This window comes from Siniperca chuatsi, linkage group LG4 (genome assembly GCF_020085105.1).
Source record: "Siniperca chuatsi isolate FFG_IHB_CAS linkage group LG4, ASM2008510v1, whole genome shotgun sequence".
Lineage (NCBI taxonomy): Eukaryota > Metazoa > Chordata > Actinopteri > Centrarchiformes > Sinipercidae > Siniperca > Siniperca chuatsi.
The window spans coordinates 29,114,413-29,139,681 of record NC_058045.1 but is presented as its reverse complement, the minus strand read 5'-3'; the positions used below and the strand labels follow the sequence as shown (position 1 = coordinate 29,139,681).

Below are 25,269 nucleotides of genomic sequence, written 5' to 3'. Positions count from 1 at the left end.
TCAAAAAATCAAGTTTGAATGATTAGAATTAACACTTTTGTTCATACTAATTTTGATGCAACCCACGTAGCCTAATCCTAAACTACGTTGCATTCAGTGTCTCCATTGCCTCACTGAGTGACAAGCTACTGTTGCTCACGGTTTAGCTAAGCTACTTTATGGCAATTGCAGGTAGTTGTGTTTTACAAAGTCTGCACACAGTGCTGATTTATTACCTTCTATGTTGTTGAATCCAAAATGTTTCTTCACATTACTTCTCAGTTGTTCTGATGTCATGATTATCTGTACAGCACAGCACACTAGATTGTTTTAAAGAAGAGCACAACAGTCTGGTTTTACAGAAGACATGCAATGCCCCCCCATTGGAGTACATGACACGGCCTGTTGAGCTAATAATCCAGCTTTGACTGTCTTCTGGACTAATAACTGACTGGACTTTTTCTCTGTTGTCTCTGATATTAAACTTTTTAAGGTCAAAACAAAGAGGGTGGGCAGTGTGCACGTCAGCCTCAGCAGGATTCAGCTGCAGGATAAAAGCAACACACAAAGGCAACAGATGTAGTCCTCATACTGAGTACTGCATGCTTTCAAAAATGTAATGACGCAACAATGCAATTCAATGCAATTTTTCACATGGATGTTTGTCTGACAAACACCTTAAAGATCAAAACGTTGCCTCATTACATTTGTGGGAGCTTGTAAAAGATGTGTGCATACTACCTTTCTTTTTTTTCTTTTTTTAGGTCAAATCAGTTCACATCCTTCAGTTCAGCTTCTTTCTGAAGGCAAATATGAACTGTGCGGAGGTTCAGATCATCATCAGTGAGCCAGAGCACATGTGGAGTGCTATAAAAGAGTATATGTTTAAGAGACAAATCAGATCAGAAAACATTAATGGCACAGTGTGATTCTGATTTTGTAATAACATATACTCGCAGTAGTTTTCCACCCCATCACAAGGCAACAGATCTGTCAGTTATATCCATTTTAATTTATCCTTCTAGTAAAAAATTTCAAAACTTCATTTTTTTACTGAATGACACTCTTACATTATAAGACGGTGTAGTCCCTCATTCGTCCAGGAGTGTTCTATCGTAGAAAAGGTTTCAGTCGTAGTCATCTGGACACTGTTTTCAGAATCAAGACGTTTCGGCTCCCATCCGGAAGTCATTCTCAATTGTGAAAAAATTGGATGGGAACTGGAAATTTAAAATTTAAATTAAAATTAAAACAGTGTCCAGATGACTACTCTTACATTATATTACATATGTTCTAGCTCTTTATTGAAGCTAGCAGATGGAAACATTCTACATGTCTGCTGTATCATTTTAGACACATTTCCCCAAAATATAGCCCGACAGATTTGGGATCTTTGGAAACTTTGCAATCTCCCCTAGAATTTAAAATTAACTTCTGTGAGTTTCAGCAAAGTTTGGACAAACAATATGAGTTTATAAAGATGGAGACACTGGAGGGTCGTTGGGGTTAAATAAGGTTCAGTATAATCAGATTATTTAACTCAAGTTCATCCTGCAAGTGTGAGCCTAATAACTATATGACTCATATGTTAAATCATCATGACTTATAATGTTGGGTTTGTTCTTCAGAGTTAAGACATGTGAAGGGGTTAGGATAAAGCATTATCTTGGATCAACAGATGTTAGATTAAATATAAACTCAGTCTAGTGGTGTAAGCCAGGATCAGAGGAAGACATGTCTCTGATGTTGTCTTTGTGTCTCCTGCTGCAGGTTTAGATGGAAACTCGGAGGACATCGACAGAAGGAAACAGGAGTTTGGACAGAACGTCATCCCTCCTAAAAAGCCAAAAACCTTTGTGCAGTTAGTGTGGGAAGCCCTGCAGGATGTCACGCTGATCATCCTGGAGGTGGCAGCCATAATTTCATTAGGCCTTTCTTTCTACAGACCGCCTGATGCTGAGAGAAAGAGTGAGTTTATCTTATTTTTATTATTATTATTTTTTGCTTTAACTTATCATTATGAAGTAAATATTGATTGCACAGTGAAATGGCTATAGAATAATTATGCCATCCATGTTTAGATTGGTTCCCTATAAGCCTTGCTTTCACTATGCTAGTCTGTCTGCCACCGGACATGATTTTCCCAGAAAAATGAAGGCTCATTTTGCGGTGCAAAGGAAATGCGTCAACCATTGCACAACCAAAAGAGGAAGAGGATAGGTTTTCCCCGAAGCTATCGTTAGCGATCCCCAGTAGCGGAAATGGCGGGTGGTGGAACAACCGAAGTTACAGTAGCAACTCTACCCTGCAAGAGAAAAAGCACCCCGTTAACAGGGAACAAAATAAGCTGAAGAGGGAGAGTAATAGAAACAGAGATAAAACAAGAGTGAACCTCAGACGGGCATTCACTTGATGGAGAGAGCTCCAGAATTTGAGAGGGTTCAAAACCGACATTCAGTTGGCATTCTTTCTACTGGATCAGTAAGTAACACAACCTGCCTACTTGTTAATACTACCGGATGTCTTGCTCTGATTGAAAAGTTGTCTGTTTCCACTTTAAACAGTCACTCTGTTTGTTCAAATGAAACCTTTACATCTTCAGATTAGTTTACAGGGACATTGTGATGAGACGTTAGCAGAGCTGTCAGGTGATCAGATGGTCCAAATGTGTTTTCTGTTGTCTCATCATCGGGCTTCAGTCTGTGAGGGTCAATGTACTTCCTGTGACTTCCTGTGGCCTCTGCTTAGTTACACTGTTACAGTTAATAGACTTTTTGTTTCTCCTTTTTCTGTTAGTCAGTTATATGACGTGTAAATGTTGGTATCAACTAATAACGAACAAATTAGTTTCCATCCCTGATAGAAAGGTCAGTTCACCAAAGCCAGGCTGCTTCTGACCCTGATCGGGAGGAGCGTTGAGAAGAAGAGTCGGCTGACGTGCTTTGACCTATTCAGATGCGGGTTTGGTCCGCGTCACTGTGTTGATCTGAATGGGGTTTTAGCCGGATAGACCAAATATATCCAGCCATATGCAGGACAGGGTATCAAATATGTCTAAAATGAGGTGACATCAAAATCACCAATAAATTACTTCTTCTTCAAGTGTTTTAAATGATCGTTTTCATTCAAGCTGCCTCCTCATCTGACAGTCCCACAGGACTCCACGTCTCATCACCATCACATCACTGCAGAGTTTACTCTGTGAACATGTGGAGACAACTACACAGCTTACATCTCCATTTATAAGGTTGTACCTGGTTTATCTGTCAGCCTGCATCATTATGGTCATGATCATGATGATTGTCATTGTTGTTAGAACAAGCTGCTGTTTCCTAGAATTCACTCTGAACTTTGTGTACAGCTCCCTGGAGGGGTCCTTTGCTGTGATTCTGATAACCTGTAGGGTTTATAAGACAGTGCTGTCTTGTCTGGGTCCCCCTTAAAAAACAGATTTTTAGCAGGGAGCCACTGGGCCCAGCTGAGGTTTTTGCATCACAGCAGCAGTGTGTCATGTCTTCTCTAAGTTAGACTTGTCCTTAGAAACCTGTATCCTCCTGTACGGGAAGGTCAGAGGTCACTTCCTGTCAGGCTGCACTGTTTGTGTGTGTAAAGAAGCAGGGGAAAATTTAACTAACGTTGACACGCGTTCAAAAAACTAAAACTCCAGCCTGTGTTGTCTCTGTTCAGACTGTGGCAGAGCGGCTGGCGGAGTGGAGGACGAGGGTGAGGCGGAGGCTGGATGGATCGAAGGCGCTGCCATCTTGCTGTCGGTGGTGTGTGTGGTCCTGGTGACTGCCTTCAATGACTGGAGCAAAGAGAAGCAGTTCCGTGGCCTCCAGAGCCGAATCGAGCAGGAGCAGAAGTTCACCGTGGTCCGAGGGGGGCAGATGATCCAGATCAAAGTGTCTGAGATTGTCGTTGGAGACATTGCACAAGTCAAATATGGTGAGAGAACAAAAAGCATGCACTTATCGATAGCCGAGCTATAGATGTATCATTGGTTGTGGTTGAAGTTGAGCTAAGTTTACCCAGAGTCATGATTAGAGCTGGATATCAAACCTCAGTACTTTTGTGGTACTGACTGAAATGTGTTTTTAGAACTGAGGATAAAAAACTATCAGGTACTGAAAGTTAACATCAAATGTCTGGTCAGTTACATAATCTTGTTGATTTATTCTTTGATCAGATAGTTTCTGATTTAAATAATAATTTTTGCCAGTTTTGACAACTTTGGCTTTTTTTTCCCAATGAAAAAAAATATTTTGTAGACAAACATGTTTATATTTTATATATATATTTAATATGTGAATATATTTAATAACAGTCTATAAAATATTCCTGTAGTATTCCTGTAGATAGCGATATTGTGTCTGTGGTGGTCAACACTTTAGTGACTGAGGTTAAAAATGACAGCAGTATGTTGATGTTTTTTAATGATAATGAGCTAATTTCTAGAAAACAAAACTTATTTTACAAAAATATTTCCACCCTTCCACTGCTGCATCGGTTAATTTTGTTCCTCCTCCAGTCGTCATATGACAGACAGATGATGTAATGATGATGTAACATAATGGCTTGATGAGGGTGAGCTGTTGTTACAGTGTACCTGTGTGTGTTGGTGTTCTAGGTGACCTCCTCCCTACTGACGGCATCCTGATTCAGGGCAACGATCTGAAGATTGATGAGAGCTCTCTGACCGGAGAGTCAGATCATGTCAAGAAGAGTCTCGACAAAGACCCCACATTGCTGTCAGGTGCTTCATTCACATCAAATTACAGCCAAGTTCAGCGTGACCTGAGCTGTCATTTTCAGCTCTTACCAGCCAGTTTCTGCTGCTGATTTTTCCAGTTAAATCTGATCATGTCTGGTTTTCACACCTACAGACTGAACACTAAACCTCTTCCTACACTGAAATAATACAACTTTGACCCACCTAAAATACTAAAGAAATGACTTTATTGATTCAGTGGGGGGAAAAAGACCATGACCAAAAACCAATTTCATGACTATTACTTTAGGGAGAGTCACCACAGTAACAATAAAGTGAGGATTTAAAAATATAGCATTTTGGGAGGCATCCTATTGGACCAGAACTCTAATGCGTGTCGTATGTTCTGCACAGACAGGCACACATACCCGTAAAGGGTGCTCGGACCCGGTGAGTGCCTCTCGAATTTCGAAACATCACAGTCTGCAGCCACGCCGACTGTACTTGACTCCTTTTTGATGACGGGCTCATTGGTCTGTGCTCTGTGGTACCATCGGCCCAATCACGTCCTCTTCCTCGTCCTCCTTTCAAACAACACAGGCAATCACATAACCGATGTAGTTTTAAAGATGAGAAAGAACATGGAGGCAAGTAGAAAACAACATGCATACTGTACAACAGGACATACAGCCACTGAAAAGTTTTAACTAAGAACCTTCTTCTACAGTGGTCTCCCTGTGTGCTTGCAGTAGATCTGTCCACAGCTCCCGCTAAAGTGTCTTGGAGCAATGGCAACTACCACACAGACAGCATACTCGCGCGAGTATGTACAAAATAATTGTTGTGGAGAGGGCGCACACAGCTGAGGAGTTGGTACGCAGGTTGCCGCAGTGACCATGCTGAGAGCTTAAGATGTTACAGTCATGTCACAGGTTTGAATTCAGCCCGTGATTTTGTCACATGTCATCCCCCTCTGTCTCTCTCTTAAAGGAACTGGATGTTGTAGTTTTTCAGGGGGCTCAACATGATGTCATCAGGTTGCTCACTGACTCCTACTATCAAGTCAGTTTTATTTTTAGATGCAATAGATGTAGTGGGACCAGAGACAGAAATAACACTGGTAAAATTCCTTGGCCTCTCTCTCTCTCTCTTAGGTACCCATGTGATGGAGGGCTCTGGCAAGATGGTGGTCACCGCTGTAGGTGTGAACTCTCAGACTGGAATCATCTTCACACTGCTTGGTGCTAGTGAGGAAGGTGACGGTGATGCTGAGGAAAAGGCTGAGAAGGAGAAAAAGAAGAAAGAGACTGAGAAGAAGAAAGAGGAGCGTAAAAAGAAAGAGAAGAAGGACAAGAAAAGTAAGTTTAGCGTATAAGGGGGCTGTTTCACCTCAGCTGGTGCAGTAGCATAGAGTTCAGATTTCACTCCAATAAATCTGTGTCTGACTGTTAGAGGGAACCTTTTAAAGGTCAGTCCACGTCGACAGTGTGGCAGTTTTTGATTTCTGACACTGATCCGTTTCACACAGCAGACACACTTCTATTTTAACAAAAGGACTGAAATGGACTGCATTTATATAGCGCTTTTATCCAAAGCGCTTTACAGTTTTCCTCTCATTCACCCTCAAACACATATATCAATTGTGGCAACCCCCCATGCAAGGCACCAGCCTAACCATCAGGAGCAATTGGGGTTCACTGTCTTGCTCAAGACCACTTTGGCATGTGGACAGAAGAAGCTGAGGATCAAAGCTCAACTCGCTCTACCTGCTGAGCCACAGCCAACCCCACAATTTTACTGCTCCACGCTGACTCTGAGAGATGCGACCCCCCTCCTTTAGTGGTAGTCACATGTAGGTTTGTTGTCTGAAAAAAACACCAACAATAAACTTAAACACGACTGCCAGGACGTAGATACCCTCTGATGAGAATGGTGATAGATAAAAAGTCAAGGGATCAGCAAAGTTATTGCAATTCATCCTGTGGGGAACATGAATGTCTGTACTGAACTTCATGACAATCCATTCAATAGTTGTTCAGATTTTTCAGTCTCTTTGACCAAAGTGGCGGACTGACCAAACAACATCATCTGCTTTTGGGTTAATACAGTTGTAGAGACAAATAGCTCAGTCAGACACAATCAGGTAGGGATGTGTGAGGAAAAACTCACACATTACCCAACAGAGTCTGCATGGAGCCTCATCATATTTTCTTGTCTTTGTTTTTGTACCTGTGATGTTTGTAGCAGTCGGAATTCGATCAATATTTGCATAACTTTGACTTGACTGTCCTTTCATTTGCCATCCTTTGATTGATGCCTTTGATCTTAGTGTAGTACCAAAATATTCTTAATCAGGGACAGCTTTTGTATGTATTTGGTTATAATAGATTTATTGTTTTTGGCATTTTTAATGTTTTATTACTGTTTCTTTCCATATGCATGACTAACAAATGGCTGTTGCATGTTTTCCCTTTACAGGTAAAAAAGATGACAAAGGCAAGAAAGGTGAGCAGCACATCAGTGCCTCAGTACTGTGAGTTACCGTATATGACAGAGTGGATGTGAAGGTTGTATTGAACAGCAGCAGCTTCAGTTACCTGAGGCTGGGTGATTTATTTACAGCTGTAGTGGTCACTGTGGACTCTGGTTCCTGGTTTGTTGGGGTTCTGAGCTGTAGAACAACAGCTGTCAACATTAGTTTTGTCCATGGAGCTTCCTGATCAGTACTCTGTATCAGCGGGAAGTTTCGATGTTGGAATTCAGCGAGTTGGATCGGTGCATCACGAGATATAAGCCAGACTCGTACAATTTTGGTCTGCAGCTGTTATTGTGTCACTAAATTTTGTTTTGATCATTTTGAATATGTGGTCGTTTTATCAAAATAATGCCTACTTGAAAATTTGCTTCAACATTACAATGTAAAGGTGTGCACAACCCAGCTGAGCTACAGTACTGATGTCAACCAGAACTCTGTTGTCGCAAATTGAAATATAATGTGCTACGGCCTCTCATTCTTAGGTGTTTGATCTCCAGAGTTCAACTTTACAAACTCCCAGGGACATGAGTTTGAACTCGGTGTAAAGGCACCGAATCTCAAACAGCCCTCTAAGCTGTGGGCCCCACTGGTACCTTTAACTAGCTGAAGAAAAAGCTGTTTTTGGGAGCCGATTGTCCAGTCTCAGCTAAACTTATACACAAGGTGAACCCACTGGCAATAGCCCTAAAGGGCTGCGCCTATATTCATAGAATCTGGAGTTACAGTACGTAACTAACATTAATGCCTAAGAGCAATGGCCAATGAGGAAACTCCAACAATCACTCAGTAAGTCATAGACTGTCACGTTTATAGGGCTGGCACCATCTTGCTGCGGTCCAGCCAAAAATATCTGTTGGTTTACAAGACGTGGTTCTGATCAGACTGGTCAAAGATCCTGCAGGAGATCAGGGGTCTGAGGTGGATCTCAGTTTCTGAAGTCAGTCAGACCCCGCGTTCAGACTCTGCTCATGTCCCTGGCAGGCCCTCCTGGTTTCTTGTGGACCCTGTGGTCCCACATGGTGTAGTGTATGTCCCTGTGGTCTGAGCAGCAGCAGCAGCAGGTGCTCCTGACTCTGTTGATGGTGATTAGGACCAAGCAGATTATCTGCCTTAAGCTCGGCAGCTGCTTTCTTCTACTGCCTGCTGCTGCTACCTGCCTGTCCACTAATAACCTCATTACTGAGCTGGGATCAACATGCTCACACACACACACACACACACACACACACACACACAAACACACACACCTGCAGATACCCTCACTCTCTGTCACAGAGCTACAGTGTCAGTTGACTCTGTTTGAAAAGCTGTTTATTGTTACCGGATCCATCTCAGACTCTGAGATGATGTAGTCTGGTTAGTTAGTTAGTTGGTTAGTTTGTTAGTACATTAGTTTGGAGGTCTGCTCTGACTCATATATTAAGTTAATCAATACAGCACAATAAACCCAGACTGGGATTAAACGATAACCACCTAAACTTCATGGCCCGTCCTCCACTGGTCGTCCCACTGTCACACACTCTGACTGACTGTTCACTCTGTTAACACAGACTTTTAATAAAACTGATGATTTGTCCTGATGACAAAATGTCAACATAGTTGTGTGATGTGGACAGTATGACCCACATACTGACATCATCATCCTCAGGTCCTGCTGTGTGATTCATAGAAAAAGTGTACCAAATGTTGATGAAGGAAATGATAGTATACTGTAGTGTATGGTAGGACAGCCTGTTTTTTGTGGTTTTTTTGGCTGCCATAGTTGCTGAGATAGTTGTCAGGGCCTCAAATGCAGAGAGACCCAGGCCTTTAGCTGAAACAGATACCTGACTTTTACTTCTAATTTCTAATTTTTACAAGCATATTTGATCATATTTTAGTAAGGATCGTGTTTTCTGATCTGCTCCTTTTTTAATTTGCTGTTGATGCAAACTCAACACTCCATGTTTACCTGTTGTCTTAATAAATTCAGTATAAAGTACATTTCCACAGTGCAACAACAGAGTCATGTCATTCTCACCACTCTGCTGAAAACACATTATCTGTTTAACACTAATACGGTTCTACTTTTCCTATTTTGAATCACTGTTAGGTTACCGTCAGTGCAATCTCAGAACCCATCGGCGACGACGTTTTAGCCTCTGGGGGCAACGGCCAATATTTTGGGACTTCCTCTTCGATGCGCCAGTCATTGTTTACCGTCCGATTAGCAATCTTGGAACCCATCGGCTATCGTTTCACGACGATTTGGACTACAAATGGAAACCAGAACACTTCCGATACCAAAATCTTTTCCCTTGCCTACAGATTCTGCATTCATATGCAGATATCTGTTTATAGAGATTACCGTCAATGAGACTCACCTCTTCCTGCCGATGTTTCACATTAAAAGCCTTCCAGTGGCTCAAATGGAATAATCCCTCGCTTTCCCAGTAGGCTTTTTCATTGATTTCTTTGACAGCAGCTTAACAGCAATTGAAAAAAGCGCAAAGTAGAAGCAATTGTTTCAACCATTTTTTTTGTAAGACATTATTTTAATTTTTATTTGAGAATTTATTGTAGACCTATGTAAATATAATTTGCTTGACTTGACTTGAAGTCTCAGTAGCAGTTTTGATGGTTTGTGTCCGAACACCTGAACATTTCATTAACTTCCTGTCCTCTGTAGGAAAAAACAAGGATGGAGGCACTGTGGAGATGCAGCCACTCAATGAGGATGAAGAACCAGAGAAGAAGAAAAACCTACCAAAGAAGGAAAAGTCAGTCCTCCAGGGGAAGCTGACCAAAATGGCTGTGCAGATCGGAAAAGCAGGTACGAACAGAGAATCAGATCATAATGATAAGTGTAAATATCACAGTGATGTAGACCACATCTGAGGGCTGAACACCACCTCCCTGGTGGGTGGAGTCCACATGTTACTGTGCACTTCCACAATGAAACAATCCACTGGACTTTTATTGTGAAGGTAAAGCCGCCACATCTGGTGGACATGAGGGATTAACTGACTCATAACAGGAAACATGCTGTTATTCACCGCCACCTCGTTCATAGTATATTACTGCTTACTCCTTGATGTGTGCTGATCTTTACCTGATGTGTTTGTACAGACCAGGGCCAGTATATATCAAGCATCTCAAAGTAGGAAATCAGTCCTATCTGTCTAAAAATTCTAGAGTGACATACAGGATTAGAAGTAAAATCATTTTATCACGTGTGTTGATAAGTGCTGTGCTGATATTTAAAAGCGTTCCAGAGGTGTCCTAACTTGAAGTTGCAGGAGACGTTCTGTGGGAAGAGAGATGTTCATTGATGAAAAAGAGCTTATTAAAAGATACTGTTTTGACTGATCTTGTGCGGGATGCAAAAGAGAGCACATGTTCTCTTGAACCAAGGTCCTTGCAGTCTTGCGCTTTTTGGCAGAAAATGCAGCTTTGCAACAGTGATGATTCTATGACAGCCAAAAATTCCAGCATCAATAAATCTATCTTTGATCACTTTTACAGTGCAGATTTATTTTCCCCTCCACTCAGTGTGAAGCTTTGGAAAAACAAGCTGCATTCATGCAAATCTCGTATTTATTTACTTATTTCAATTTGCCAATGGTGAGGCTATCATGTTTGAGAGAGATGTTTGTATTGCTACAGTGTATTTCCCAAGACTGGGTAACTTTACAGAAATAACTAATTTTCCCCACCTGTAAGGACACATCAGTAACAAGGAGGTGCAGTTGAAAGGTGAATTGGACAGTGGAAGAGAAGACTCCATATTCTCCATGGAGAAGTGACCACAGCCCACAGAGGGTTTGTGACATCATTGTGCACGTGTGATATTACAAATATATATATCAAAAATGTGCTGCACTAGGCACTGTAAAACAATGCGATTGTATAGGACTGACTTAGATATGTTTCACAGCTGAGTCAGGTTAACTACTATTTTAAATTACATTTATTTTCTAAGCCTCACAAGTGTCACTATACAAGTGACATGTCAGTAAATATGAGATTGAAGATGGGCTATGTATTAATTTTGGCATTATATTTTAGCATTTGACCTAGATAACTTAGTCACCTATATTATTTGCCTACTGGTGAAGAAGTTCTGCAGCTTTTTTCAGAATTTTGTCTGATACAAATCACAACTGTCAAAAAACTACAACACAGCATCATAATTTCCACTTTGTGTCTGAGAGGGTGGTAAAACAGTGATGTCTCACTCTCTCCCAAGGGTTGTCCATCTTCTTGCTGAAAGTCAGTGTAGAACGCTTCATCAATAAATCTCAGTCCTACTCTGAGGTAGGACTGGTCTTAGGTTAACTCTCAGCATGATACCTAGGAGGGAGTTTGAAACACTTGATAAATACAGGCCCAGAACACGTCACTGTTCCTCACTGTTCACAACATCTGTTGTGCTCATGATCAGGTTTATAACTGAACTAAACTCTCTATGTCTCTGTGTCTCTCTCTGTGTCTGTCTCTCTGTCTTTCTGTGTCTTCAGGTCTGTTCATGTCGGCTCTCACTGTCTTGATCCTCTTCACTCGCTTCCTGATCGATACCTTCTGGGTGCAAGGGGTTCCCTGGACTAAAGAGTGTACGCCCATCTACGTGCAGTTCTTTGTCAAGTTCTTCATCATCGGTGTGACGGTGCTGGTGGTGGCCGTGCCTGAGGGTCTCCCTCTGGCCGTCACCATCTCTCTGGCCTATTCAGTCAAGGTCTGTTTGTATACAGCATTATACAGCGTGCCAGCCTGAACACATTCAGTCAGATCATGTTCTTTTCCCTTTCCTATTTTACATATGATTTTATGATTTACAAATAATTGACATTAGTTTAATCAAAACTGGCATTAGTTATGTGTCTCATATAATATGTCAAATAACATTTCTCTTATCATTTTAATATTATTTTTAGCACTCAGTAGGTGTACAGTTTTTACAGTTTCGGTTATGGTCCCCCGTGGTTGGAGCAGTGACCCCCTAGAAAAATACTAATGGGCCCATGAGTCCAGACAATCCTGGATCAAACACTGTTCATTCTGTGAATGTCTTTTGTAAATTCAGAATAAAGCACTCAGATTGAGGTAACGCTGCTTTCGTCCTTTGTCAGAAAATGATGAAGGACAACAACCTGGTCCGCCACCTGGATGCCTGTGAGACGATGGGCAACGCCACGGCCATCTGCTCCGACAAGACGGGCACACTCACTATGAACCGCATGACAGTGGTGCAGACCTACATCGCAGGGGGCTACTACAAAAAGGTGCCGGATCCGGACCTGATTCCTGCAAAGATCCTGGACCTGCTCGTCCTGGGCATCGGGGTCAACTGCGCCTACACCACCAAGATTATGGTGAGCTGTAAAAATAGGCGTCCATTCAGGAAGTTCTGTGAGTTAAGCATTTAGCAGGTTGCTTTGGAGAGCTGCCACAGCAGCTCAGGACTCAACTGATCACTGCCTCCTGGATCCATTGCGCAGATCACAGAACAGATGAGACAAACAAGTTCAGCTACAAGAGTTAAGAATTACCAACAAGTATTTATCATCAGTTTCCTTTCTGTCTGTTCACTGCTCAGATTGTCACTAGGAATTATTTTCATTATCAATTAGTCTGACGAGAGACGTTGGCAGACCCGGCTCTTCAGGCAGGTCATTCTAGAGCCGTGGTGCCAACAAAATCTTCTAGCCTTTAGTCTAGTCACAGGAACAGCAAGCAGGGTCTTGTCTGAGGCTTTGCACAGGTTGTTGAGGGGAGAGTAACTGAAATATAATCTGGGACCATAAAGAGCTAAAAAGCAATCAGTAAAATCTTCTACATTTCACGCACAAAGGAACCTAAGTGTGTAGCAGTTAGTGGTCTGTTGTGAAGTCTATTAAAGATAAACCTTACTTTGTTGCCATTTAACCTTTAACACTGAACAGTTACCTGTTTTGTGTTTGTTGAAAGTTGTGTGTCGTTGGTGCTATTGGATTGATATTATTGTTATGTGCTGCTGCAGTTGTGATTTTAATCCCCACACCATGTAAAGAAGCTGATTTGTCATTAAAAACTAGAACGTATGCTGTGAATTAACGTCCTCTCTGTTGCTGCTTCCTGCAGCCTCCAGAGAAGGAGGGCGGGCTGGCTCGCCAGGTGGGAAACAAGACTGAATGTGCCTTACTGGGACTGTCCCTCAACCTGCACCGAGACTACCAGACCATCCGCAATGAAATCCCAGAAGAGAAACTGTTCAAAGTCTACACCTTCAACTCTGTGAGGAAGTCCATGAGCACCGTGCTAAAGAACCATGATGGCAGCTACCGAATGTTCAGCAAGGGGGCCTCTGAGATCCTGCTCAGGAAGTAAGTTTACTGCTGCTGCTCACACAGCTCTGTGCTCAGTTAGATCATGATCATATGACTCTTTCCTGTGGTTCCAGGTGCTGTAAGATCCTGACAGCCAGCGGCGAGGCCAAAGCCTTCAAACCTCGGGACCGAGATGACCTGGTGAAGAATGTGGTTGAGCCAATGGCGTCGGAGGGCCTAAGGACCATCTGCCTCGCCTACAAAGACTTCCCCGCTACTGAGGGAGAGCCTGATTGGGACGATGAGGCCCACATCCTCTCCGGCCTCACCTGCATCGCCGTGGTCGGCATTGAGGACCCTGTACGACCTGAGGTACGTCAGACCTGTCTTTACATAGAGATATATGGAGTTACTACTCACAGAACATCTGAAGAGGAGCTCCCTAAAACACTATGGTCCGTTCTTATTTTAAGACTCTTTAGTGTTTGATCTAAAAGTACTTCATGAGGCTTTTTCACTAGTAAAATCATGGCTGGTATTTTATTTAAGCGTCTCAGAGTAAGGAAATCAATCAGACTATCTTATCTGTGCTGATATTTAGGAGAGCTCCAGATGTATTCTAACTTGTTAGGAGCTGTAGGAGATGGAGGTCAGGCAGAGACATTCTGTTGGAGGAGAGATGTTTTGGGAATGATGGGAATTGATGACATTGAGCGTATTAAAATAAATGATTTTCACAAAAATGTAATACATTTTTGACTGCCCTGGATAAGGATGTAAAGAGACCACATGCTCTCTCTGCAGAAACTGAGGTCCTCAAAACCTCAAAGCAACAGGGGAAATGCAGCTTTGCAAGAGTGATGATTCTGTCACAAGACAAGGAAAGTTTATTGATATCTCGTACAGCTCCTGAGATAATGTGCGTATTCATCCATCTCCTCAAACCTCAGAGTGAAGTTAATCTAGTAAAACAAACTGCAGCCCACAGTGTGACATCATCGTTGCATCATTTTTGGTTCTTTCCATCATCTGTTATTTTACCTTTATTTCTTCATTGTCATCTGTCCAGAGCACTCCGTAAATGTGTATCACTCTTTACTTGTTTTTGATTCTGTTGTTCTCATCAGGTACCAGAAGCCATCAGGAAGTGCCAGCGGGCCGGGATCACTGTCCGCATGGTGACTGGAGACAACATCAATACTGCCCGGGCCATTTCCACCAAATGTGGCATCCTGCAACCTGGAGACGACTTCCTGTGTATGGAGGGTAAAGAGTTCAACCGACGGATCCGCAACGAGCTGGGCGAGGTCAGACAATCATTGACTGGACCAAAAGACAGCAGTGTCTGTCCTAAACCGGACCTAAAGTCCTTTGTCAGTCTAACACTCTAGATTTAATGACCCCATGACATTTTCATTCATTCATTCTTGAGCTCTTTAATTAAAGAGTTTAATTAAAGAGTTTTGCCAAGAGATTTCCTTCTCACAGATTTCCTTCTCACAGTTTCATTTGAATAGTTTTAGGTTTTTTAGGTTTTTATATTTCCTGCCCTGGAAATTTTTCCACCCCTTTGTTCTCTTGTGACCCCTTGGGTGCCCCATCCACCACTGCTTTAGGGGACACTAGCAGCACCTTAGTCTGATAAACTGATTTAAATTAATGTTTTGCAACTAAAACTCTGTATTTATGTCTTCTCTGCAGATTGAGCAGGAGCGTATTGATAAGATATGGCCAAAGCTGAGAGTCCTCGCCAGATCGTCTCCAACGGACAAACACACTCTGGTCAAAGGTTAGACACACTTTAACCAGGTTAACCAGGGCGGGAGGGGGTAGGCAGTCAGATAGACGTAGGGGTTTGACAGACGGGGGGATTGAGACAGGTAAGGCAAAGGCACATTTATTTATACAGAACAATTTATACATGAGGCAGTTTTACATTCCTTTACATACGTGTAAACATTGAAATGAATAGAAAACTATTTTAGCATATGTACAAATTCAGTGGCCACCCTGATACAAAATTAAAACAAAGACATAAAAACAGAATAAAAGTGAGAAACAAGACAGCGAAAAACAGAGTGATTTTAAAAGTGGTCAGGGCACACCTTAGATCCTCATTTTGTCCATAAGTGTGTCTCAGCTGTGTGTCTGTCTGTCGTCATCTCAGGTATCATCGACAGCACTGTGATGGAGCAGAGGCAGGTTGTCGCGGTAACTGGAGACGGAACAAACGACGGTCCCGCCCTCAAGAAAGCAGATGTTGGCTTCGCCATGGTAACGATTGTCGCCGATGTCATCAAACTGCTGCTTCTAGTTCACTAGTTAACCTCTTGTAACATTTAAGACAGTTTTTGTAAACAGTCATCAGTGTGTTTATAAAACAGTAAAAAATAGTAATCAGTACATAAATGATAAAAATCCATATTAATCAATTAACTTCATATGAGCTGAGCTGAAGAGACAAGGTGTGAACTTATTTGTAAAAATTCGTAATAAAATATTCAGATATCAGATTAATATTAATTTGCCACATTTATATCAAGTTTTTTTTTTTTTTTTAAAGAAATAAACAAAACAAAAGTCCACATGAACGTTAAACTTCCTGCTGTCTTCTGTTGTTGCCCCGCCCCCTCAGACCTTAAGGTTATTCTGACGTTTTTTTATATTTCTATCAGTTTCTGATCCAGAGCAGCCAGGAGGTTAAAGGACAAACAACTGATTATTCTATCAATTCAGATTTGATGATTGATTTTGCTTATTGGTCTTTAGTATCATCATCCATTTTATCGATTCCTCCCAGATAGATTTAATTGATAAATTAAAGATCCATTCTCCTAAATCCTTGAATATCCCACCCTCTTACTGTGTGCTGAGTGTCAGAACATGTGGGAATCCACTGAGAGTCAAATGATCCTGACAGATGTGTGTCGGACCATCAGAGATGTGTGAGGAGCATTTAGATGATCGCATCATGTCCTTCAGTCATCAGCATCCCTCACATGTAGACTAACAGCACAAAGGTTCAGAAAAAGAAGAGTCCTGCCCCTGTGGATCAGCCTTGGTCTAAACCCAGGCTCACGGCCAGGTTTAGTGTAAGGTTTATGTAAGCTAACCTACATACTGTGTTCTGCAGGGTATTGCGGGGACGGACGTGGCGAAGGAGGCGTCGGACATCATCCTGACAGACGATAACTTCAGCAGCATCGTGAAGGCTGTGATGTGGGGCAGGAATGTCTACGACAGCATCTCCAAGTTCCTACAGTTCCAGCTCACCGTGAATGTGGTCGCCGTCATCGTGGCCTTCACCGGAGCCTGCATCACCCAGGTCAGAGCCACCTGACACTGCTGCTGCCTACATCAGTGGTGGACAAAATAACAGTAATGTTTGACAGCCTAATAGTCCAGTCCAACTGACAGTGGTGACTCAGAGAAGTGTCGATTCATGCTGGAGTTCATTTGTGTTGTCAGGTGTTTCCACCCCTACAACCAGATCCCCAGGATTCAGATTTTCTGCCTCTTAGACAAATTAAATTCAGAGCAACATTTGAATAAAAAGTAATGTCATGTGGTTGTTTGCTTATGACATCATGGTAAATGGACTGTACTTGTATAGCGCCTTTCTAGTCTTCCGACTCAAAGCGCTTTACACTACATGTCACATTCACCCCATTCACATACTGATGGCAGAAGCTACCATGCAAGGTGCCAACTGCTCATCAGAAAGAATCTAATCATTCACACACCGATCGCACAGCCTTCGGGAGCAACTTGGGGTTCAGTATCTTGCCCAAGGACACTTCGACATGTAGGCTGGGGGATGCCAGGGATCAAACTGCTGATCTTCCCATTAGTGGGCGACCCACTCTACCTCTAAGTCACAGCCGCCCCTCAAGCCATTCTGATCATACTCCCACACAGTCCTAATGAAGCAGATTAGCTAATTAGAAATCTCTTTTTCAAGATTGTCCAGGCTGCAGCTGGCAGCAGTGACTCTATGCTGATGACAAACAACATAACATATAACATATAAAATTGATGACATACAATCAGTATAACCTCTAAAAGTCAAATACTGTATAAAGTCAATAAAAAATATCAAAAAAATAAAGATTCATCAAACACTAAATTCAGAAGGTAGAGTAAATATATTCAAAGTAAATATTGCAAAATCCAGTGTTTTAAATTTACATGAAAAAGTTCTGAAACTCCAGGTTGATTGTGGTTTCTCTGCTGACAGACACTGACTGTAGATCTGTGTGTGTGTGTGTGCGCGTGTTTGTGTGTCTGTTTTCAGGACTCTCCACTGAAAGCCGTGCAGATGTTGTGGGTCAACCTCATCATGGACACCTTCGCTTCGCTGGCTCTCGCCACTGAGCCGCCAACAGAAGCGCTGCTGCTCAGGAACCCGTACGGCCGCACGAAGCCACTCATCTCCCGCACCATGATGAAGAACATCCTGGGACACGCCGTCTACCAGCTGACCGTAATCTTCACCCTACTCTTCCTTGGTCAGTGAACGCACCACAGCTTCATGGGCTGAAACAGACACACTGTGTGTTTGAGTTCAGAAACACAGATCCACACAGTTCTGTATCTTAACACATTTAGATGAGCTGAAATTGCTGTCCACTGAGATACAGATAAGGATGTGCTAATATCATGTTTTATTCAGGCTGTACAGAAGAGTATTGATTAGAGCAGGTCTTAGACATAAACCATACCTAGGTTACTGTCATTCTCTTAAGAGTGATCCTATACAACACAATGAGGCAGGGACACCTTCATTGCATATCTCATTTATATGAGATGCAATTTGTGCTAATACTAAATCAAAAATATGATAATACATAAAACAACACAGTTCACAAATTGAAATCTAAAAATCACACTAGAAGATGGAGGAGCTAATAGCAGGCTGGAAGTTGTGAACATGAAAATACTTCTTTTGAAAGTTCACACTGGAGTGGAGGCCTGAGTTCCTTCGGTGAAGTGATCCAAAGCCAGGGAGCCTTCACAGCGAAGACTCTGTCCCCATAGTTACTAACCTGGACCTAAGAACAACCTGGAGACTTCTGTCTGAGGACCTCAGGCTGTGATTCAGCAGGGGGCAGGAGTTTACAGATGTATTTTGCGGCCAGACCTAATTTGGGCTTGTTCATAATCAGTGAAATGAACTGGTCGCCAGTGGCGAAGGGAGCCTAACATAGAGGTGATGTGATTGAGGTTCAGGTGTGGCTTTGTTACTTGGTAAATGTCACGGGGTTGACCACTGATTTGGGATTGATGGATAAAGTAATGGTTTGTAATATATTAGCCTGTAAATCTAAGCAGGCTGTATATGTGTGTATACATGCATATACTGCATATAACTACCTACTGTAAGTATATAAAGTAACTTATTACATTACCGATTCAATATTTAATCCAGCACTCCTTGCACTCTTACACATCTTTGCACTATATATCCTTGTTTACAATTTACATAAACTAACCTGTATATAGACATTGTATGTTGTTTAAATATGTATACATTTTTTCACCGACTTGCATATACATAATAGTTACATGTTTGTGTTTGCTCATCTTTGTTAAGCTTTGTTGTCCTTGTTTTGGCTATATAATACTGTTGTTAGAACTGAGGGGAAAGGACATAGAGAGTCACATTCCTTGTATCTGTAAACATACTGAGCCAATAATGCTGATTCTGATTCTAATGTTAAGGGGGTTTTAATGGATGTTCTGCATGGATTAAGGGGCAAAAACCTCTTGAATTTGGTTTAAAAGAATTCCCCTTGGAAAAAACATCAACAATCTATTAATATATTACAGTGCTCTATTTATTTATTAATTGTCCTCCTAAAATGAATGGAATTTTAATGTAAAAACAAGGAGTGATTGGGTTGATTACACCTGTTTAGTAGTCTTTGATTGCCCCCCCCAACACAGGTGAGAGGCTATTTGACATCGACAATGGCAGGAACGCCCCCCTCCACGCCCCGCCCTCTGAGCACTACACCATCGTGTTCAACACGTTTGTCCTGATGCAGATCTTTAACGAGCTCAATGCCCGCAAGATTCACGGCGAGAGGAACGTCTTTGAGGGTGTCTTCAAAAACCCCATCTTCTGCTCCATCGTCCTGGGAACCTTCTTCATACAGGTAACCTGTGAGGGATAAGGCAATCGTCACACCTGGTCAGGTTCACACAAAGACACAAAAAGATAAAAGATTTCCTGTATGATGTCGTCTTTCTTTCCTCCTGTAGGTCATCATTGTGCAATTTGGTGGTAAACCGTTCAGCTGTGTGAAGCTGAACATCGAGCAGTGGCTGTGGTGTGTCTTCCTGGGCCTCGGCAGCCTCCTGTGGGGACAGGTGAGATACTTTTGCCATTATTTTGATAGTAGATAGATATGCAACAAAGGTTTTTGGTTTGCTACCAGGCCGCGAAGAAACAGCATGATTCGGCACAAGTGCTGAATAATAATTCTAACTTTATAGGCTTTTTGTGCAGCAATTACTTTGAACTTGGCAGCCTGCATCTTTCTTCATCACTCCCTCTCATGCCCACAACAACAGGGTGCTGGTTTTGAACTAAACATTTGTCACTGAAACTCAACACTTCCAACAGGTTGATGGGCATAATTCCTCCCTTTCCTAGAAGGCTTTATCAGTGATCAAAAAAAACAAAAGTAGAAGTGATGGGAGTCAGTGAGAGAGTTTACATCAACAGCAAATTAAAACAGGAGCAGATCAGAAAGCATGGAGGCTTCTTAACAAATTATGATCAAATATACTAAATATACTTATTTAAATAAATTAGAAATAACGGCCTGGTTCTCTCTTCAGCTGATCATCATCATTAGACAACAAAAACTCTCCAAACCTTCAGGTGGTCACAGAGGTGTTGTGGAACAGGAAGCGCTGCTGTTGTGTCTGACATGGGTGTAATATTTGTGTCTGTCCCGCTCTCAGCTGGTGTCCAGTGTCCCCACTAGCTGGCTGAAGTTCCTGAAGACAGCAGGTCACGGCACGCAGCAGGAGGAGATCCCTGAGGAAGAGCTGGAGGAAATGAAGGACCAGAATGAGATCGACCATGCTGAGATGGAGCTGAAGAGGGGCCAGATGCTCTGGTGCCGTGGCCTCAACCGCCTCCAGACGCAGGTATGGTTTCACGATTAAAGGGAAATTCCACCTGTGTCCTATTCTCATAACAGTGTCCATTCTGACTAAGGGTTATTTTAACTTTGGACTCACCACTTCGGTTGAAGAGATTCAGGAAATGACGAGGGATCTACTTCTAACCAAACAGCTGCCTGTTCATCGGTTTGTTTCTATCTGTGAGGCAGAGGGGTTGCTGCAGATTCATCTCGTGGTCATGCTAGAGAAGTAGTAGCAAACGACCATTCAAGAAAACTAACTGCAGTGGCTGGTCATCCGGTGGACTGTTAGGAGACGATCGTCGGCCATTTCACTTGGATGGTTAAATTAGAGCCAGAGTTCACAGACGGTCTTGCGCTGATGTCTAATTTGTTGAAATTTGACCCGAGCTCTTTGTGACTTTCGGCTGCTGCCTATGCTGCAAATAAATATGGAGAACAAATTAATAAGTTAATGAGCATTTCTAAATATAACTATGCAATAAGAAATCATGATCATATTGAGACCAAACTGAAAATGTTTGTTTGATTATCAGTCTTCAGATTCTTTTACAAGGTTTGTTACTAAAACACAGTTTGAGTCTGTATAGTGATCCAGCTAGTGTACGTTTACATTATGACCTGCAGGTCTTTGAAAAAATAATTTCACCTTGTAATCAGAACAGATAGTTTCTAACTATTTGTTGGTCTAGCATATTTGAAGCCTTTATTGTTAAAGCACAAGAGCCTCATTTGTCTTCTCTAATGTGATCTGTGTGGATAAAACGTTGCTGTGGAGTGGGACTAGAGATCAGATCTCTTTATCAACTGTCAGCTCTGCATGCCTTAAGCAAAAGTGATAACCACCACTACAGAGAAACCAAAATCTCTCAGGACACTTTTGTAATATGTGTTTACCTCTGTTGGAATAGAATCATGCTATATATGAAACAGTAAGTAATAAATGTTTGTTTGTTTGGTAAACTGGCTGTTTTTTCTCTGAAGTAGATTTCAATGCAGTTAGCTACTGTGGCTAATCCAGGAGGCACATTTATGTTTACTTTAGTTTGGACTAAGAGTCAAATTCTTTCTGTAAAACTGAAGTTTATTTGGAAAGCATTAGGACGCATGTGCTGCTTGCTCAGAGTTATTATTATGATCCATAGTCAGAACAAGAATAAGACCCAGGTAGAAAAACACCAGAATTTTCCTTTAACATCCTTCGACACACTCGAGTCGTCCATTAAACCCTGAGACCCTAACTGTTTTCTCTCGTCTTTCAGATTCGTGTAGTGAACGCCTTCAGAGACAGCGTGTCTCCCTACGAAGGTCTGGAGACGCCCGAGTCTCGCAGCTCCATCCACAACTTCATGAGCCATCCTGAGTTCCGCATCGAGGACTCAGAGCCTCAGATACCCCTGATCGATGAGGCAGAGGGCGAGGACGACACCCCCACCAAACGCAACTCCATCTTCATCCCACCGCCGCTGACTGGACTGGCCGCCCTGCCGCCTCACCCGTCCTCACCCAACCAGAACAACAACGCCATGGACCACATCGTCCCACTGCATAAGGACACCTCCAGGTCCGGTCTGATCCCGCCCAACTCAGCGGGTCTGCCGCCTTGTCCGGGGAGCCCCCTGCATAGCCTGGAGACCTCACTCTGAAGCACCACACCCAGACCTGACCACTTCCTGTTAAAATGGTCTGTTCGTACTGTGTTTGTTACGCAGAGAGTTCTGGTTTTTCTGAGAGCCAAGGAACGAAAAAACATTTTAAAAACAGACTCTTGGTTCTCGGCAGGACTTCACCTGCTGGTTTTTAGAATCCAGGAAGCAGAAATGTTTCCAGCTGTGTTTGTGGTTGTGTATTGTTGATCAATAATCTGTAAATATTCATGTTGATGTTCAGATGTAGTCAGAGCTCGTTTTAATGTGCAGTTTGTCAGCAAACAAGCTGATGTGAGCTGACAGTGACGAGTTCAGGTTAGTTTGGTGTCAAGGTTTAACTTTAAGGATCTGTGACTGAAATGTTTAGTCTGTCAGCTTAAATGGGGGGCGTTATTCTTACAGAAACGTGTTTGTAGACAGAAAAGTTTAAAGTAAATGTCTAACGTTGGATTTTATTCTAGTATTTTTGTAAAAAATGTTTTAGGTTGTCGTTTCAAAAGATGTAAAACCAAAAGTTATTAAAAGTTAAAAAACCTTCCAGAGCAGGATGTTTGTGACGCAGCTTCGCATCAGACAGAAGAAGAAATGTTATGGTTTGATAGACGACCTGATGATTCTTATATTTTCCTTCATATCAGATGTATAAAATAACTTTAAAGGCATTCTTCACCTCCAGCAGGATAACAATAAGTCAAACTGTCTGTCTGACACACTGTTTCTGTGAAGAGTTAGGAGAAGCGTCACTGTTGTGACCTGTAAAAGCTCCGCCTCCTTCATGATGAACTTACGACATCATAGATCCTTCCTGTTTCAGGCTCCGCCTTATTCAGTACATCTGCTAGGTCCACAGCAGCTGTCCCACTGCAGGACAGGAACAGGCTGTCTGAAATCATTCACACTATAATATTGAATATCCAATAACCTGTATATTGGACTCGTGTTATCCCACAGTCCGTCATAAGATTGAAGATTGAATTAATAGAGTAAATCAGGTCATCATTATTCACACTTATATATTTGAATGCATCCATAATATTGTTTTTTATATACATCTCTTAGGCTTTACTAAACATAGGATCTGACAGAAATTCAGTACAAAAAACTCCATGAAATGTTAACCTTACTAAATAATAATATAAGGATGGAAGTCCTTATTTTTCAGTCATGGTTTGGAGGGAAAAGACTGACAGGCCTGAGAGTGTCTGATCAGGAGTGGCAGTCTGGTGGTTAAAGATAAAACTAGACAGGAGGATTGTGATTTTACAGATATAACAACCATCAGAGCCGACATGGAAAGTAAAGACAAATTCAGTGGCTTCAGGTGCTGAATGAGAGGAACACAGTGACGGCAGAGTATCAGGGCCACTGTAAGGGGGAAAAAATATGGAACATTTTGAGAATAAAGTTGAAATATTTTGAGAAAATGCAATGAATTAAGTAGTTCTGAGGAAAAAATTAATAACTTTCTGAGAATAATTTTCATAATTTAACAAGAAAAAGTTGTAATATTATGAAAATAAGTTGTGGTTTTCAAAGAAAAAACAACAATATTAAAAGTCAAGACATAATTTTACAAGAAAAGAAGTTTCCGAATTATTTTTAGAATAAAGTCGTTTTATTCACAATTTTAACATTGTGACAATCTGTGGCCAGTTTTTTCGTATTTCCAGAATGAAGTTGTAATATTTTTATAATTTTACAAGAAAAAAAAGTCATAATATTACAAGAATAACAAGGTGTGATATTTTCAGAATAAAGTGGTAACTTTTAAGGTAATAATTTTACCAGAAAATAGTTATAAGATTACAAAAAAGAATATATAGAAAAAGTTTAAGAATATAAAGAAAAAGTTGTATTGTGAGAATAAAGTCAGGATAAAAAACAATTTTAACAATATTGTAATTGTCTATAGAAAATTATAGAACAGAATAGAAAATAAGAACAAACATTGAGATGTTTCCAGTATACAGTAAAGGAAAACAGTATATATGAAATGCTAAAACGTGCGGAATCTAATGTAAACAATCCAATCAATCAACCTGTGTTTGATCGGAAATAGATTTTTGGTGGAATTTGACTTTAACTGGTTGGTTTTCAGGCTGAATGAGGCTCAGCAGTTGCCTGGTCCAGTTCTGGTGGTTAATGTTCCTCTGATGGGACACAGTGACAGTGAACACACCTGTACTGTACCTGTGCTGTTCTTTGTCCTCACTGTTGATGGAGGATGTTAAATGACATCCAGTAAAGCTGCCTGACAGGTAACAACAGCTCCCCCTGGTGGAGCATTTGCAGAATGTGAGTTCCTGCTTCACACTGGAAGCTGCCCAGTACAACCAGGCTGAAACCAGTGGTCGTCTCCCTGTTGATGAGTGTGAGCTGTTTGTTCTTCAGCTCCTCACTGCTGCTCAAACACACTGAGAGTAAAGGTAAAGAGAACAGGTGATCGAACACCTGTGTGAGCGTTTGTTACTGCGGTCAGTATGGCGGGGAGGTGATGATGGACCCCCACAGCCATGTTGGATGACCTCAAGTACCCGTTCATCGACACCACCCGGCATGTTCAAATGTGTTCATTTGAACTGATTTTAAACTGCTGTTTAACACTATTAATTATATAAATAGTGGATGTTGTTATATTAATTTCTTTCTACAAGTGAACTGTCAAAGTTTAGGCCGGTTTGGTCAAGCTTGCTTTTATACTACCACCACTTGGAGAGGCAGAACCTGTAACTATATAAGTATAACTAAGTACGTTTACTCAAGTTCTGTACTTACTCCACTACATCTCAGAGGCAAATATTGTACTTTCTACTCCACTGTATTTGTCTGACAGCTTTAGTTACTTTTCAGATTACAATTTTCAAACCCTTCCTGCCCAGTGAAAACCACATATCTCCAAATTTTGTGATTTTTAATTAGAAATTTTCTGATAAACTGAAGGATGAAGTGTTTCCTT

At 41.6% G+C, this 25,269-nt stretch overlaps 1 protein-coding gene across 2 annotated transcripts in view; it reads left to right on the top strand.

Annotated features, from left to right (window-relative positions):
- LOC122874663 (plasma membrane calcium-transporting ATPase 1-like) overlaps positions 1-22,848 on the top strand; it is a 30,981-nt gene extending 8,133 nt beyond the window's left edge. For both annotated transcript variants that reach the window (XM_044192841.1, XM_044192842.1), the window contains exons 3-21: positions 1,750-1,947; positions 3,667-3,924; positions 4,607-4,732; positions 5,842-6,045; positions 7,166-7,192; positions 9,892-10,035; positions 11,723-11,937; positions 12,332-12,574; positions 13,323-13,564; positions 13,642-13,879; positions 14,635-14,814; positions 15,209-15,296; positions 15,675-15,781; positions 16,641-16,832; positions 17,802-18,015; positions 19,454-19,665; positions 19,772-19,879; positions 20,480-20,668; positions 21,927-22,848. In XM_044192841.1, the coding sequence (XP_044048776.1) occupies positions 1,750-1,947; positions 3,667-3,924; positions 4,607-4,732; positions 5,842-6,045; positions 7,166-7,192; positions 9,892-10,035; positions 11,723-11,937; positions 12,332-12,574; positions 13,323-13,564; positions 13,642-13,879; positions 14,635-14,814; positions 15,209-15,296; positions 15,675-15,781; positions 16,641-16,832; positions 17,802-18,015; positions 19,454-19,665; positions 19,772-19,879; positions 20,480-20,668; positions 21,927-22,310 (3,569 nt within the window). In that variant the 3' untranslated portion in view covers positions 22,311-22,848. The remainder of the gene's footprint in view (positions 1-1,749; positions 1,948-3,666; positions 3,925-4,606; positions 4,733-5,841; positions 6,046-7,165; positions 7,193-9,891; positions 10,036-11,722; positions 11,938-12,331; positions 12,575-13,322; positions 13,565-13,641; positions 13,880-14,634; positions 14,815-15,208; positions 15,297-15,674; positions 15,782-16,640; positions 16,833-17,801; positions 18,016-19,453; positions 19,666-19,771; positions 19,880-20,479; positions 20,669-21,926) is intronic.
- Positions 22,849-25,269: the final 2,421 nt, after the last annotated feature.